Source organism: Fulmarus glacialis, unplaced genomic scaffold (genome assembly GCF_000690835.1).
Source record: "Fulmarus glacialis isolate BGI_N327 unplaced genomic scaffold, ASM69083v1 scaffold38979, whole genome shotgun sequence".
In the NCBI taxonomy this organism is placed as follows: Eukaryota; Metazoa; Chordata; class Aves; order Procellariiformes; family Procellariidae; genus Fulmarus; species Fulmarus glacialis.
Genome location: NW_009235912.1, coordinates 4,791 through 20,114, shown reverse-complemented (window position 1 = coordinate 20,114; position 15,324 = coordinate 4,791). Strand labels below are relative to the sequence as shown.

The following is a 15,324-nucleotide window of genomic DNA, read 5'->3' as shown; positions in this document are numbered from 1 at the left end:
ATAATCCTTTTCTGATTGCCATTTTGCTGGTCCTTATGCTATTCCCTGCAAGCTTAGTTGCTGCTTTTGCCTCCTGATTAACTGCTAATAGACTTTTTCTAGTCATTAAACACTCTTGCCTTCTGCATACAATAGTAACCTCTGTCTTGCAGTCTACTTCTGCCATTGCAGTAAATCTGGTTATGTTATTTCTTCACTAACAGCAGTAGCTTAGTGAACTCTTGCCCTGTAGTATTCAGTACCCATAACGGCTGGTTTTATGTGCTGAGTACCTTTTTATGAGGGAAAGAATGAATGTTCATCAGGTTAATGCTGATTGCTTCTTAAGAATAATCTGCAGCCTTTTGCCTTTAAAACCTCAGATTAATTCCAGCTCTAATATAAATGGAAGTTAAATTATAAGTCTTAAATTTAATTTAGTCATTAGGGCCTTTCGTAATCCAAGGGATGGCCTGCAGGCAGCTATGCTGTGCACTCACAGGAGCTCTTATTCCAAGGGGGTTTGGGCCTGGAAATGGTCAACTCTAAAATGCCCTCTCATTTAACCAGAAGCTCAGTCCAATCCTGTTTTTTTTGCAGAGCAATCTGGATAAGACAGCAAAGTCAGTGCCCCAATTAAGTTTGCTGGTGTGATAACACAAATCTAATTGGGGCTTAAGTGTATATATTATAGAGGTTACGGTAGTGCATCAAAGCATGGAGACTGTATTGTACACAAAGTACTGTGTTAACACTGAGAAATAGCTTTCAATAAATCTTAAACAATGCTTTTTGTTTTTCTCCTTAGATCAATGTTCGAGTTGTTACTATGGATGCAGAGCTGGAGTTTGCCATCCAGCCAAACACTACAGGCAAACAGCTGTTTGACCAGGTCAGTGAAGGGTTGGTATGGGCTTTTGTTGTTTAAGCTTGGCGTACATTTCAGACTACAGTGTTTTCTTAAGACTGGATTCCAAACCTACCTTTCTTTCTTCTCTCCACCTCCTAATTGAAGGGCCCTGGTCTGAAGTAAGACCTCTAAATTCCATCACAGTAAAAGAAAAAAGCAAAAATCCTTGCAGGTATGTTATGTTCTAGTGAAACCTGTCTTCCTAGCAGTGTTGGGTGATGAAGTATCATAAGGGATCTAAAATATCTAGACTGCATAGGTAGCGTGTAAAAATGCACCTCTTGCTTTGAAATACAGCTTAGCTCTTCTTTATTTCTTAAATTCTGAAGTTGAAATGTTGTCCCTGTGTATAAAACTCTTCAGAATCAGGTCTTCAGATGGCTGACGAAGGCGTAGGCATAGCTGCATTCGTTCAGAAGCTGGGTTGGAGGTAGCCACTTGCCACAGGTGTTCAAGTTTGCCAAACTACTGGAAAACCGAAGAGTTTGTGATCTCCATGCAGCAGATACAGCAACATGCCTTATAAGAAGCCCCTGTGCAGCAGGATGGAGCAGAGACTTGTCCAGCCTGCCTCCAGGGGTTCCCAGGGAAGTGAAGGGCATGAGTAGCCAAGACTCCCCTCCCTTAGTGTTATTCTTCCTGTTACTGCATTAACAATATACAGGTCTGTCTGGAGATGGACCTACAAAGGTCAGACAAAGACAACTAAAATAAACAAAGAGCGCTTTATACAACTTCATTGTTCCTTTCTTAAGTAGCTTGCTCTTGTAAAACTGAAGCAAGTCCTAGATTTCAGCAGAAAAATTTAACTTATTGTTCTGAAATTTAAAAACAAAAAAAGAAAAACTTGCTTCTAGCTATTCCTGCTTCAACCCTGAAAATTAAGAATTGATCTGTGCAGATTTCAGTTATACATATTAAGCTGTTTACAAAGTGTTACAGCAATTCCTTTGCACTTCTCCCCTTGTCCCCTGCTAGCCTTGATAGCAAAGGGTGGTTGGGCTTTAACTCAGGTAGGCAGAACTGGCTAAACAATGTCCGTTCCTTCTAAGTTTTTGTTGGTACAATTTCTCATTTCAGTGAGTTAGCTAGAACTTGCTAGGCCTTATGGCAACTGTGCAGTGAGAAGTACTTTAAAAAAACCCAACAAAACCCAACCAAAAAACCAAACCAAAACAAAAAACAAAACAAAACAAAAACAAACAAACACAAAAAAACCCAACAACAAAAAAAACCCCAAACAACCCACAAAAACCCAAACCCTCAACAAACAAACAAAAAATTCAGTGGGTTCTTGGAGGGAGTGAAAGGAGGAAACCAAATTATAATAACTGCAGAACTTCACAGTACAAAATAGAGTACTACAAATTGTGTTTAGCATTAAATCTAACTTTAATGCCTTTTGATTATTACTGATGTGGGATAATGTCAGGTATTCATTGGCTGGAAATTTGGTGAAGTGCATATGAAACCTGCATTTTTATGGAACCAGCTTTTGACCTTCCATTCACTGCTGATCACCCTTGCATCAGGGTAACTTCTTCCCCCAGCCCCTTCCATGTTAACCCAAAGCAGAGAACTCAGGTTTCATCTCTGAGGGTACAAAAATCCAAATGACTAAAAGCCAGGTTTTAAAAGCAATGCCTTAAATCAGTCAGTGCAAGTATCTCCAATGTTCCTTATGACAAGGATTCAATAAGGATTTTTACCCCCTATATATTCACTAATGTTTACTTCTGTTAAGAGTCAGGGTCATCACCCTGGCAGCAGAGAAACTACTTTCTTGACCTCCTCTTTTGTGCTGAGAAGCACAAAATCCTGAGAACATGGAAAAAGGCAGGATGCTTCAGATCCAAGATACTTGTAGCTTGCTGTCTAGGTAGTTCTGGACTTCTGAAGACTGCTTGTTGCAGCCCTTATTACGCTATTGGGATAGAGTATCACCTCATGAAGAATTGCTTCTTACTTCCTATGGCTCGCGTTTAAAAGCTGTGATTGGAAATTCTTACCCGTAGTCCATACCTTGTTGGAGTGCACGTCTGCACATCGAGGGAAGACTAAGGTAGAAGTGTGCAGCACAAAACCGGTGAAGGTGAACACTGTATGTTCAGCTGCAACAGTTCTGACATTCTCTCTTCACTTCTGCTGTGCAAGCCTTTTACTAGGCCCTTATCTCAGATGGAGTTTACACTCAGATAAAGTCTAGGGAGGCAACAGGTTTTCGCAGGTATGGGGAGTGGCCCAACTTGAACTGCAGAACCACTGTGGGGGGGAAAAGGCGTTGAAGAAGCTAGCTATTTTTAAAAACCACAAGATGGTTTCTTAGCCTGCCTGTCAGCTAGCAAAACTACTCTGGCAGAGCCCTTATGCTTTAGGCTTTGCTAGCATAAGTGTATCCTGCACGTAAGGTGGATTACAACTCCCTTTTATAGAAAGGGGAAGATAGTGGAAACCTGTGAACATTGAGTTCAGCTCTGCTCAAGCGAGACCTGTGCAGAGTTTATGCCGCAATGGTCCAAGGTGTCCCGAGAACAAACGCAGTGGGCTCTGCAGCTGGCTAGAGTATTTCCCAGGCAGTCGTCTGCCATCCTGGTCACGAGGAGAAGAGATTCAAATGAAGGAGAGTGTGTCACTGGCAGTTTCTGGGAGTGAATGCATTTCCGGGTGGAATGGGCAGACTTAAGATTTGCTGCTTCATGCATTTGAGGAGCGGCAGAGAGGTGTCTCCCGCCTTGAATATAATGCCTTGGTTCTTAGTTCTTCGTTGGTTTGCTATAGAGGAAGTTTACAAACCATTTCCCAGAATATAGACTAAAACATTCATGTCTTTGTTCTTTGTATTGGAACCCAAACGGTCAGATTGTGAAGTTAGGCTTAATACTTCATTGCCTTTAGTTTTTGGGAAGAACTTGAGGGGTCATAACTTCTGCAAGCTTTCTAGCTTGATTTATAGAAAAAGTGTACTTTTTCTGTTGTAAGAGACATGCAGAGATAATGACCTGATAACTGGTTGATTTATGCAACTCTATTTTAACAAAGTTGCAACACTTTTTTTGTGCAACAGGAAGTACCACGCTCAACATACCCCTGCTTTTCTGCTAGATTGGATAAAGCCCAGTTCTGACCCTTCTAAAAATACATCTAGCTGTAAGAAAAAACTTGGCTATTCTGTGGTGAAATAAGCCACTTTGGGGCAGGAGGGAAAAAGAATTTTAGTCAAGTAAAGGCTGAAGTGTTTTCAGACCCCAGTTCTTTTTTAAAAGTTGTGGGGTTTGGGGGTTTTTTGTTTGTTGGGTTTTGGTTTTTTTTAACATAAACTCTAGTTCGTTGTAACTAGTTCCTTATGGCCCTGCTGAAGTATAATATATATAAACCGTAGCCTACTGAATACAGCCCACAGTGTCTAGCTATGAAGCGATCCCATTTCCTCAACTAGTAGGCACTGACCTCTTTATCCTTAAAAATTGTATTTGCTTAGTGACATCTTTCATACTACTATGCAATTTTCTTAGTCTGCTTATATCACTAAACTTTATAGATTGCCTGTTATTCAACAATGTCACACAAACTAATTCTCAGAGTGCTAATCAGGATGGTGCATTTTTCCCCATCTCCCTTACCAACCCCAGGAAGCTCTGGCTTCCAGTCCAGACTTCTGGCTTCCAGTCCAGACTGCTGGCTTTTAGCTCTCTGGTAAGAAAATTTAAGGGAAACTACAGCGAAAACTAATTAAATATCCTAAAATCATTGTCTCTCTAAAGTCTGCTCTCTAGCCAGAGTGTCTCCAGCAATACTATAAATGGGGAGGGTGAAACAGATCCTTGGTTGAGATCTTAAACTTGTTGAAGCACACGTAACTACACCCTCTCAAATCTTTCACACTTTCCTAACTTGCAAAGCAGTTTTAAAAAGCTCTTGCCTTCCACTCAGTTCAGCTCCCTGTGGTGATGCCCACATCACTTTTTGAGGGGCTACTCCGCAAATAACATCAAGGAAGTGATCCAGATATGTATGTAGTGGATCATTCCAGGTCTCGGCCCCGTCTAGAGCACAGCTTTACAGGTAGATGAGCTGGCAGCAAACTACTGGGCTATAAGAACAAGCGATCAGGAGTAGGAGGAGGTCAGGAACTTGTTAGGCTATCTCCTCCCCTGAGGAAAAGAAACGTGTCCAAACAGGACTATTTTCACTAGCAAGTGTGCCATCTAGTCAATGGATGGTATTTCTGGATCTTTTGTCTGGTTAGTATTTACAATATATGAAATTAAATTTGTCCTAATGTTAGGCCATCAATATATTTTGTCCTTCAAAACCAGCCTTTGTATGAGTTTAAAAAAAAAAACCACCCTTGACTGAGAATACTTGCAGCTTGTTTTAATTCTCAAAACTGCACAGGGTGCTTATTGCAGGAGCTGTGTGAAACATCCCTCAGTTGCTTCCTCCAGCCAAATAACCTTTGGTGACTGGCAGACAAGATCACTTGAGCCATTAGTACTGCTAACTAGTTGTAGTTAGTACCAACACTGTTACAGACCATCTCACCATAAGCTTTGGTGAGGGAAGTAACTTACCTGCTTCACCAAGTACAGTTTTAAGAAGGGCCAGTAGATACAAGCAAGCAGAAGCCCCATCTGCTGCCTGTGTACCAGTCTAGCAGTTGGTGGCCTGTCACTTGCCCCGTTTGTCTCTCCTGGTTTCCTCAGAGTTGTCTTCTCCTAGGAACTGGGTGGGACAAGTAGCTTAGCCTATGCCATTGCTGTCATCTGCTACAGCAGCTGTCTATCTTTGTCTACAAAATGAAATTAAGAGATGCCAGATGAGTAGGTTTAGGCTGTTGCCTGCACCCGCAGGTGATGTGGGACTTGTGAGGATACCTGGATCTCAAGTGAACTGTTACCTACAATAACTTTTTTTTTTGACCTTTCTGTTGCAGGTGGTTAAAACCATAGGTCTGCGAGAAGTGTGGTACTTTGGTCTTCAATATGTGGACAACAAAGGATTCCAGACTTGGCTGAAGCTTGATAAAAAGGTAACAGACTTTGGGCTAATTGCCGAACAAAGGTTAAAGCTTACATGATTCCTGATATGTTATTGGCTGCAACTTTATAAACCTTGTACCTGTTGTTGATTGTTCCTTAATTCTCATAACTCCAGGATTATTTTTAGAGAAAACTTTGTGACCTCCATGGGGACTGTTTGGGTGAGGTGTGACATGGTGGAAGTTTGCCCTTTCTCTCTGTGTGAATTGTAGAAAGCTTTTTAGCATTTGTCAGAGGTACAGCAGCAGCTTGATACGGTACTTTGTTGGGTAGAAGCAGCTATTCTTGCTGTGTCTGGAGGAACATCTTGGCTAGTGATCATTTTGATCTCTGCTTGTGCAGGATCAGTTGTTGCACTAATCAGAAAGATAGGTCACTTCAACGCTGGGCAGTTGTAACAGAGCACAGGTGCCTCTGATGTGCTCTTGTTTGTGGACTTGCAATTCTTATGAGGGTATGAACAGTTTTTCTTGATGGGGCAGTCAGTGACATACCTGTTTAATCACACGGGGCTGTTCTCTGTCAAACGTGTGCAATACTGGATGGGTTTGCCATCTGATACAGCATGGTAAATCATTCTCCAGTGACCAAGGTTTGCTGTGCAAGCAGAATTTTGCTGGCTCAGTTGGAAAACCTAATGCGTCTCACCTGTGTTCTCACACCAGTAAGCAGCTGGAATGAAGGAATGCCAGTAATAAGTTGCCAGTCACTCGCCTCTTAAGGCAAATGCCCCAAATCCCTTTTTCTGCGTAAAACCAATTTATTCTATTGTTTGCAACGCTGCTCAGTTGTGGTGTCGCCTCTGTCCTCAGGTTTCTGCTCAAGAAATCAGAAAGGAGAATCCCCTCCAGTTCAAATTCCGTGCCAAGTTCTTCCCAGAGGATGTGTCTGAAGAGCTGATCCAGGATATCACACAGAAGCTCTTCTTCCTGCAAGTGAAGGAAGGGATCCTCAGTGATGAGATCTACTGTCCTCCTGAAACAGCAGTACTTCTTGGCTCCTATGCTGTGCAGGCCAAATTTGGAGATTACAACAAAGATGTGCACAAGCCTGGATACCTCAATTCAGAGCGTCTGATCCCCCAAAGGTGAAGGAGTTGGTTGATGCAGTCTCCCTTTTTTTTTTGGCTTTTTTTGGTTGTTTTTTTTTAAAAGTCAAGAATTTGCATTGTAGCTAAGTACAAAGAGTTCCACTGAAAGCATGATTTTTTTTTTTTTTTTTTTGATTGAACTGTATGCATTTGGGGGTTTTCCTTCTTTTATTTCTATCTGTCAGAGTGTGTTTTTGTGCTCTCTCCTTGGGTTGTTTAGGGAGAGGAAGTATACTTTTGAGTTCAGCTTTTCTTTCCTAAACATTGCTGCCATACTGGTAATTGGCAGTATGAATGTCTCCTCTTTAAGAAGAAAAGAGCAGCCTTCAGTCATGAATGTGTCATCCGTGGAGAAGCTTGGGTTTTGTGTCCTTAATCCTAATGTAGAGTCCTAAAAATCCTGTATCTGGAAAGCATGTCTTGAGGCTATGTAGTCCATCCCCACACAGGATAAGACAAATGGCTTGTGTTTACACTTCCTGATGACACTCTGCACAGTGTCTAATTCCAGGAATGACACAACTTTTGCTTTGCTTTAACCCTCTGGTGTCTACACCGTGTACGTGATTCTTCTGCAGTGTTCTGCTTACTCCTCTCATGTCTCTGGTCAGTGACCAGAAAGACTTTGCAGAGGTTTTTTGTTCGTTCTGAATTACTCTGCTTCACAGAGTACATCTTTGGGCTGAGTAGGATCTTCCTCTTGGTTTCAGTAAGGCTTCATGTGTGGGACTGATTTTTCATTAAGACTATAGCAAAGATTAGCATCAATGGACATTGCAGAACACAAAGTCTAATCTTGCTAATATCTCTTTCTTTGTGTAGGGTGATGGACCAGCATAAACTCTCCAGAGATCAGTGGGAAGAACGGATCCAGGTGTGGCATGCTGAACACAGTGGCATGCTCAAGTAAGTGTTTTGTATTTGTCCCTAGGCCAGTCACTTTGTCACTGGTTGGTTACCTTAAGCTTAGAGTTCTACAACATGCTTTTGAAATAGACTCCAAGAGTTGCTTGTGTGTGGGAACTCTTGGTGTATATTTTCTAGTCCGACATCAAATCACATGGTAAAACTCAATAAGATTTTCACACTTGTGCTGAGAACAGTCTCTTGGATGGCTTTCTGAAAATTCTGGACCTAGGCAGCGATGTCTTTGGGGAAAAAAAAGTACAGGTGTGCGTTTAACTTTCAGTTCATTGAAGCATTTGCATTGGCAGATGGGGAAAGTTCAGGTACTGTCTTTCCCACTGACTGTACCTTGAAACAAGGATGAATGCTGGAAGAGATGCATGTTGCTAATTTTCTGTCTGGAAATACTAGGTCTTGGTAAACGGGAGTACTCTGTGTGTGTGTGTGTGTGTCTTCATAGGTGTAATATCGTAACTCCTAAAGTGAATCCCAAATGCTGAATGTTCAGTTTTAACTCTTGTGTCTGACGTCTTGGTTTAGGAAAGGTTACTTGTTTCTCTTGAGGACTTTTTGCTTTCTGAGATAGTTAGATAAATGAGAAGCTAACATCTGCTCTCCTTCCTGTCTCAACCAGAGAGAATGCCATGCTGGAATACCTGAAGATTGCTCAAGACCTGGAGATGTATGGAATCAACTACTTTGAAATCAAGAATAAGAAAGGAACTGACCTTTGGCTGGGAGTTGATGCCTTGGGGCTCAACATCTATGAAAAGGATGATAAGTAAGGCTTTCTTTTTTTTACCTCTGATCTCCTAGAGTGAAGGCTGGTGTGAGAGCCAAGGGGCATTTCTCATTTACAGGATCAGGGCAAAATTTAGAACTTGCTCATGTTCCAATTTTGAATGAGGAGGTGAGACTGTGCTAGGAATTGAGCTTTCACATTGTTTATGCTTTCATGACTTTCCTGACCTTTGTAGCCTGACCTGCTAATGCTATTTACCGTGTAAAGAGAGAGATCAGTTGTACAGTGCCATCTGGTAAATCATGCACAGTTGTAGAGCTGAACCCTGAACTAAAGAGGTTACCAAGCTTTTCCATGAGTCAGGTTGCCAGGTATACCAGCAGTGGATACAATACAAGAACCTAGATAGACTAACATATCTGCAGAGCGTTTGGACATCTAAGGCCATTCCTATACTGAAGTTAATGATAAATGTGTGTACAACTGCCTGGTTTTGAAAAAGACAGATTATGGGGTGGACATGAAACGACAGCCTGGTAACACCCAGAACCCAGGGAGGAGTTAACCTATGTAGTTACTGTGAACAAGGAATGAAATGCGGTCTTGCTGAGGTACGCATAGTTTTAATCGGCCCTTCTGGTAAAGGCAGAGCCATTATTAATTGGATAGTAGGTGGGAAATGATAGACTACATCTATAAATAAACATAAAAGGAAGGTGAGAATAGCTGTGTCTAAGCCTGCTAGTCTCTTCTAATACTCCACAATTGAAGGATTGAAGGGGAGTTAAAATAGACTTTTTTTAGATGAAGGATTGCTGTCTAGGCTGCTGCTTTTCTTTTTTTTTTTTTTTTTTCCTTCCCTTACGTTCCAAGTCTTTATTTCATGTCACTGATCTACAGAAGACTATCACTGTAATACAGAGGGGATTTCACCTATTCTACATCTTTGCCTCCAAAAAGCTTTGAATGCAACCCAAATATTAATTGGAACTTTTTGGAGCTTCTGTTAAGACGGCAAATAGAAATGCAGTCTTCTCTGCAATGCTAATATGTGCTGTCACCCAGAAAACAAGGAGTGTCACTTGAAAGAAAAGTAGTTTCGCTCATGTAATACTTCAGTCTTGAATGACTAGTCTTGCTATGTAACCATGGTCACACAAACAGGTTTTTCGAGCTGCAGAAGCAGACAGAATCTAGCCATTGACTGCAAAGAGCTATCAAGAGCGTTTGCAAAACAAATACAGTGCTGGAATAAACTGCTTGTTTCTGCTGTAACTCTTGCTACTATGTAATTAAGTCTTTTGAGCAGATATGGGGACTCGAAAAGTAGTAATGTATACCTCACCTCTGGTTTGTACGTGCAAAATTTGGGGACTGGGGCAAAGGTGAAAAAGCAAAGATTTCATTGTTGAAGTTCAACCTGAGGAAAATGAGACAGTGCTATAGGTGTGCGAGCCTCTATACTGCAGTGTATGGCAGTGTCCCGCTTCTAGGCATTTTCAAGCTTTTTTTTTTTCTGCGTTAAAGAGGAGAATCTGCAATAGAACTTATTAATAAGTGAATTGTATTAGTTGTCGTTGTTGTATTATCTAGGGTTGAAACACTTAAGCTAATATGATGGAGGCTGGAGTAATTAATCTTAGTCTAATCAAATCATTTTCTTTACAGTTCTTACTTAATGTTACATGCACACACTATTGCATAATCTTGCAGTTGAGTTAAAGGTTAGGGAGTGGTAAGTTCTGAAGAGGATGTATTTTATTCCTGATGTCTGATTTTAAATGAAGCAAGTTTTTTTTTTATGCTTGGGCCTAGTGAAATTGTGCTATGTAGTAGCTTTCCATCTCTGTGACAATGAGTCAAATTCCTCCAAAATTGCCAGCTTTTTTTCTTAACCAATGAACTCCATAGAATGGATTCTTGCAGAGTTCGAGTGGTTCATCGTGATGATAGACATTTCTCCAAGTGCTAAATATTAAATACCTGTGTCTTCAAACCATTTGCTAGAAATAATTGTCAGCACTTCAGCGTGTGTCAGAGACGTATATTGGAGGAGTTAGATAATAACAAGAAGATTTCTTGTTGGTATTACCATTTACGTAAGACACAATTCTTAATCGTTAACTGCTATCTGTAGAGAATATACCCTCCCTTGATACGAGAAGAATAAAAGAATAGTAATGTGATATTAAACATAAAAATTGAAATCTTTGGTTGGGGGGGAGTTAAAGGAATTAGTTACAGTCAAATACGCAAGTCCTTGTAATATTAGAACTTGCTGCAGAGCTGGGCAGGTATGTAAGGGTAAAGTCTGGAATGGCTCGGAACCATTTCATCTCATGAGTAAGATGATGCTTTTTATATGCAAGAGTCTGGAGAAACGAAGTAGAGGAAAATATCAAATGATTAGTGAAGCTTAAAGAAATAATTTTAAACAAACCAACAGACCTGAACTCCTAAGCAGCGAGGGAGAGCTGGGAGTCTGAATCTTGCCCTTTGCTTCGTAGGGGTGCTTTCCAATAGGAGAGAGCCACGTGGCACAGCTCCTTGCACGACCAACATGTAAAGTTCTGCTTCATGACTAGTGGGATGGGCTGAAAGAGCAGCTTGCATGGAAGGAAAGATCAGGGCTCTTTGTTACTAGCCTTGCCTGTAATCTAGGGGAGGAAACAAAAGACGAGAAATCTGCTTCTACCAATTGTGTTTGTGCCTGCCCAGCGCTTCAGAAGTGAAGGCAGCATGGAGGTAACTGGGCTAGCTGTAAGACAGCAGGGTAGACTTCTCTGTGGGTGCTAGAACGTGTGGGGAGCAGATGAGTTACTTTGGCCGCATGATAATACGAGAAACCTCCTCGAAGCACAGCACATATACCTAAAGTCTGCACGCTGCGGATATTAGGCTCTGATTTCAAAGAAACTTAAAGCAGGTGTTTGATAAAGCTGAGTGTGTGGCTTTGATAGAGACCATCCCTACTGCAAAGGGCAGTAGGGTGGCTGACCAAAATGAGAAGAGACTCTGTAAGGGAGGTGACTGGGCTTCTTTCCCTGCTCCCTGTGGGTTTTTGGTTCAACCACTGTTTTCTCTCTGTTGGGAGAGCTATGTGAAGTGTTGCATCCCAGTGAGTCTGTGTGTTAGACGCAAAGGCGGGGGGGAATGTTCATTGCAGCATCTCTTAAAAATATTTCTCTTCTTTCCAGACTGACTCCAAAGATTGGGTTCCCCTGGAGTGAAATCAGAAACATCTCTTTCAATGACAAGAAGTTTGTTATAAAGCCTATTGACAAGAAGGCACCAGTGAGTATATCTAGAATGGATTCCTGTATACTGCATATGAACAACTAATACTGTTTCATCTCAAAATAGTCTTTGGAGAGGAGAAAGCTGCAGATATTCTAGATGCAAATGAGCCTTAGTATTTAGGGTGTATTTAGAGCTGTCTGTTTTTCTGCGCAGCATAAATAAAGGGCTTATGGTGGTATCTAACGTGGAGAAAGACAAGGATTTTACAACTGCAGAGTCCTCTTTTTTTTTTTTTTTTTTTTTTTTTAGCGAACTAGGTAGCCTTATGCTTAAATCTGAGATTCTTTGCTTGCTCTGTGAGTCTTCTGTGTGGCCAGATTATACTGAGACTAGCCCTCTCCCCATTTCTTTCAGTGCATGGAAGCTGGTGGGTAACTTTCTTTTTGTTGTTCAATAAAAAAACCCCACAAAAATCATTCAAATGCTACTGCAAAACTACATGGATACATATGGCTTCCTATTTTAATGCTCACTGCTCATTTTCACACTACTGAAAGAGCAAAAGCTGGTTAAGGACCATGGTGTTCATCGACCTTCTTGAATACTAGGGTAAATGGCAAAGGTGTGATTTCTGTGGAGAACTGAAATGTAGCTACCTGTGAATGTTGCTTTTCAATACTTAGAAACATGTTTTCAGAGTTATTTTAGTGAAGAATTAGCAACTAACTTTGACCTGTTGAGAACATAAGGTGGAATAACTGGTATAGGTGGATCTCATTCTGTCAGTCTTGTGAAACTATTGGAATAGTTGAGAAAGGCCTCCTCTTCTTCTCTTCCCCCACCCCAGTACTTGGCCTTGGTGGCTAAGTACAGCCCTGAGAAATAATAAGCAGTTTGGCTTTGGCAAAGGGTAATGGCTTATAAATCTCTTTAACAGAAAAAGATCCTCTCAGTAATTTAAAGGATACTAATGCACAGTGTGTTGCAGGGCTTTCCTCCAGATAACAACCTGGGGTTTGGGGGGAGAGGAGCTTCTTTCCATGATGCTGATAGTGAAAGCCAACAAAACTCCACAGAGATAGAAAGCTGGTCTCTGTCAGGCATGCTTTTCTCAATAGAAGATCCTCTGGGACATGTTGTACACATTACAAAATATTAATCTCCTGTTATGGATCACAGCTTTCCATCCACTGGAAACCTGAATGAGTTTGAAATGGGAGACTTGCAAGAGGCTGATACAGAAAGGTGTTAACATTGAAAGTCTCAGTTATGTTTTCTCCCTCTGTCTCAATTGTCTTTTTCCCTCTGGGTGATGTTATGTTTAAAGCTATGTGTGAAAGAAGAATTTATCTGGACACTAATTCTGAGCATTCAGGAAGTACCTTTTCATATGCTTGTGTCTCCTTTTAAAAAGGCAAGTATTATAACTACAGCAAAATACTCAGTCCACCCAAGATGTGGGTTGGAAGCTCCCTTTAATTTGGAGGATTCTAAATGTCAGTGTTTAAATGGACACTAATGTAATGGGTAGAGTCCTGTGGCACCTTGCCCAGAATAAGCTTTTTAATTTTTATGCCCACATACTCTTAATATCTTCAGCACATTATCTTTAAAATACCAAGCTGCAATCCTCCCAGTTGTGCGAGACCAGCAGGAGGCTGGGGATGAAGAAAGGAGGGGATTCTTTTATATTCTTATGTGAATGTTTTGTCCCTTGGTTACGGCCTTAAATGACAAACGCATCCGTGCCCTCAGTATTTACTTCCATGTAGGTCATCCTTGCCTCAAGATAGGACCTGTTCATCACAAGGTACACAAACTGTTTGTTTTTAGAATTACTTGTGAGAAATAGGAGGTTGGATGAATAGCTTAAAGGTAGAGTTAGCAGTATCAGACCTGTGCAGCTCAGAATGGCTCTGGCAGGATTTAGTGGGGGAGCACAAAACACTGCGCTGCCTGCCTTTTTTGCAGTCAGTATGTGACTTAGGAAAATGGCATTGAAGAAAACGAGTCTTTGTCAGCATATTCATCTTCACCTTAATAGTACTTGGAGAGCTTCTAGTGCGATCTCTAGTTTTCCCAGAGATAACCACAACTTGTGCATCTGAGCTCAGGCGATTAAAAACACGATCGCTGCTGCCATGCAAAAGTGTAGAGCCTCTCTGTGCCCCTTCTCAGTTCCACCTCTTGCTAGCAGTGAGGCAATCCATAGAAGAGAGATTCTAAAGAATGGGTACTGGTTTACGGTGGTAGCATGGCAGCTTGCCCACTGCCGTCATCACCGTCCACATAGTACACAAAGGCACAAAGATGCAGAGTTTGTTCACTGTGTAAGTTCAGACTGCATCGTAAACGTGTATGGTTGTGGACTCAGAAAAATCATCAGGCAGGTAATGAACCTGGCCCTTTCTTAGCAGATTTACTAGATCCAGTCTGGTGTATAGTTTCTGTAAAAGCCTGGTTATAACACAGATAATAAGAAATTTGGGGCTGTTCTTTTTGCAGAACTAGAAATTGTAGAATATCTTTTGTTTTGTTACTGCCTGCAACCCAATATTCAAAATAACCCATATGTTTGGTGGTTCAAAAAAAATAGCTTTCATTTGACACTCTTGTAACAGCCTGGGTCAACGTAACTAGGAAATGCCATGGAGGGGAAAGAATGATATTGGAAGGTATTTTTTCCTCTTTCTCTGCAAAAACACAGATAGTGCCTTGAATATTGATTCAAATAGATCAGGAAATTCTACAAAGTTAGTTTAATAGTCTGCAATACATTTTTAGTTTCATGCTTTATCTTTCAGTCACAAAACCATGCAAACTTAAAAACTATTCCTCAGTACTAGAGGTCTATGAGTTGCCCAGATGGTTACCTGCCAACCCAGAATTTTCTGCAACATTTCCAAACTCCACAAAGTCTCCTCTGAATGGAGATTGTTAATTTTCTCTAAAATATATTTTTTCTAGAAGAGTAACTTGTCAATTCTATGTAGACTTTAAACGGAGAATATAAATAACAATTGTTTTGGCTTCAGATGATATTGGCAGTCCCTGCTGCTATATTTAAATGGCCTGTGTATATGTCTCGATTACAGTGAAATTAGTGGCCAGATGATCTGTCTGCAGCTAACTGGGAGACGAAAAAGCATGCTTGGAAAACTGACTGTGTGGTGTCTCTCTTCTAGGACTTTGTGTTTTACGCCCCTCGTCTGAGAATTAACAAGAGGATCCTGCAACTCTGCATGGGCAACCATGAACTGTATATGCGGCGCAGGAAGCCCGACACCATTGAGGTGCAACAGATGAAAGCCCAGGCCCGGGAGGAGAAGCACCAGAAACAACTGGAAAGGTGAGCTTGAATACGGACAGCGGGGATGGGGTGGCAGAGAGAAATGACAGCGAGCTGCCAGGGTTCAGC

The 15,324-nt window shown here is 41.2% G+C and overlaps 1 protein-coding gene across 2 annotated transcripts in view; it reads left to right on the top strand.

Annotated features, from left to right (window-relative positions):
• Window positions 1–793: 793 nt before the first annotated feature.
• The window catches only part of EZR (ezrin), a 19,321-nt gene continuing 4,790 nt past the window's right edge, over window positions 794–15,324 (top strand). Inside the window, exons 1-7 of one of the 2 annotated variants that reach the window (XM_009586195.1) lie at window positions 794–871; window positions 5,823–5,918; window positions 6,741–7,015; window positions 7,841–7,924; window positions 8,559–8,705; window positions 11,864–11,960; window positions 15,092–15,255. In XM_009586195.1, the coding sequence (XP_009584490.1) occupies window positions 809–871; window positions 5,823–5,918; window positions 6,741–7,015; window positions 7,841–7,924; window positions 8,559–8,705; window positions 11,864–11,960; window positions 15,092–15,255 (926 nt within the window). In that variant the 5' untranslated portion in view covers window positions 794–808. The remainder of the gene's footprint in view (window positions 872–5,822; window positions 5,919–6,740; window positions 7,016–7,840; window positions 7,925–8,558; window positions 8,706–11,863; window positions 11,961–15,091; window positions 15,256–15,324) is intronic. The other variant, XM_009586196.1, reaches the window with a different exon arrangement.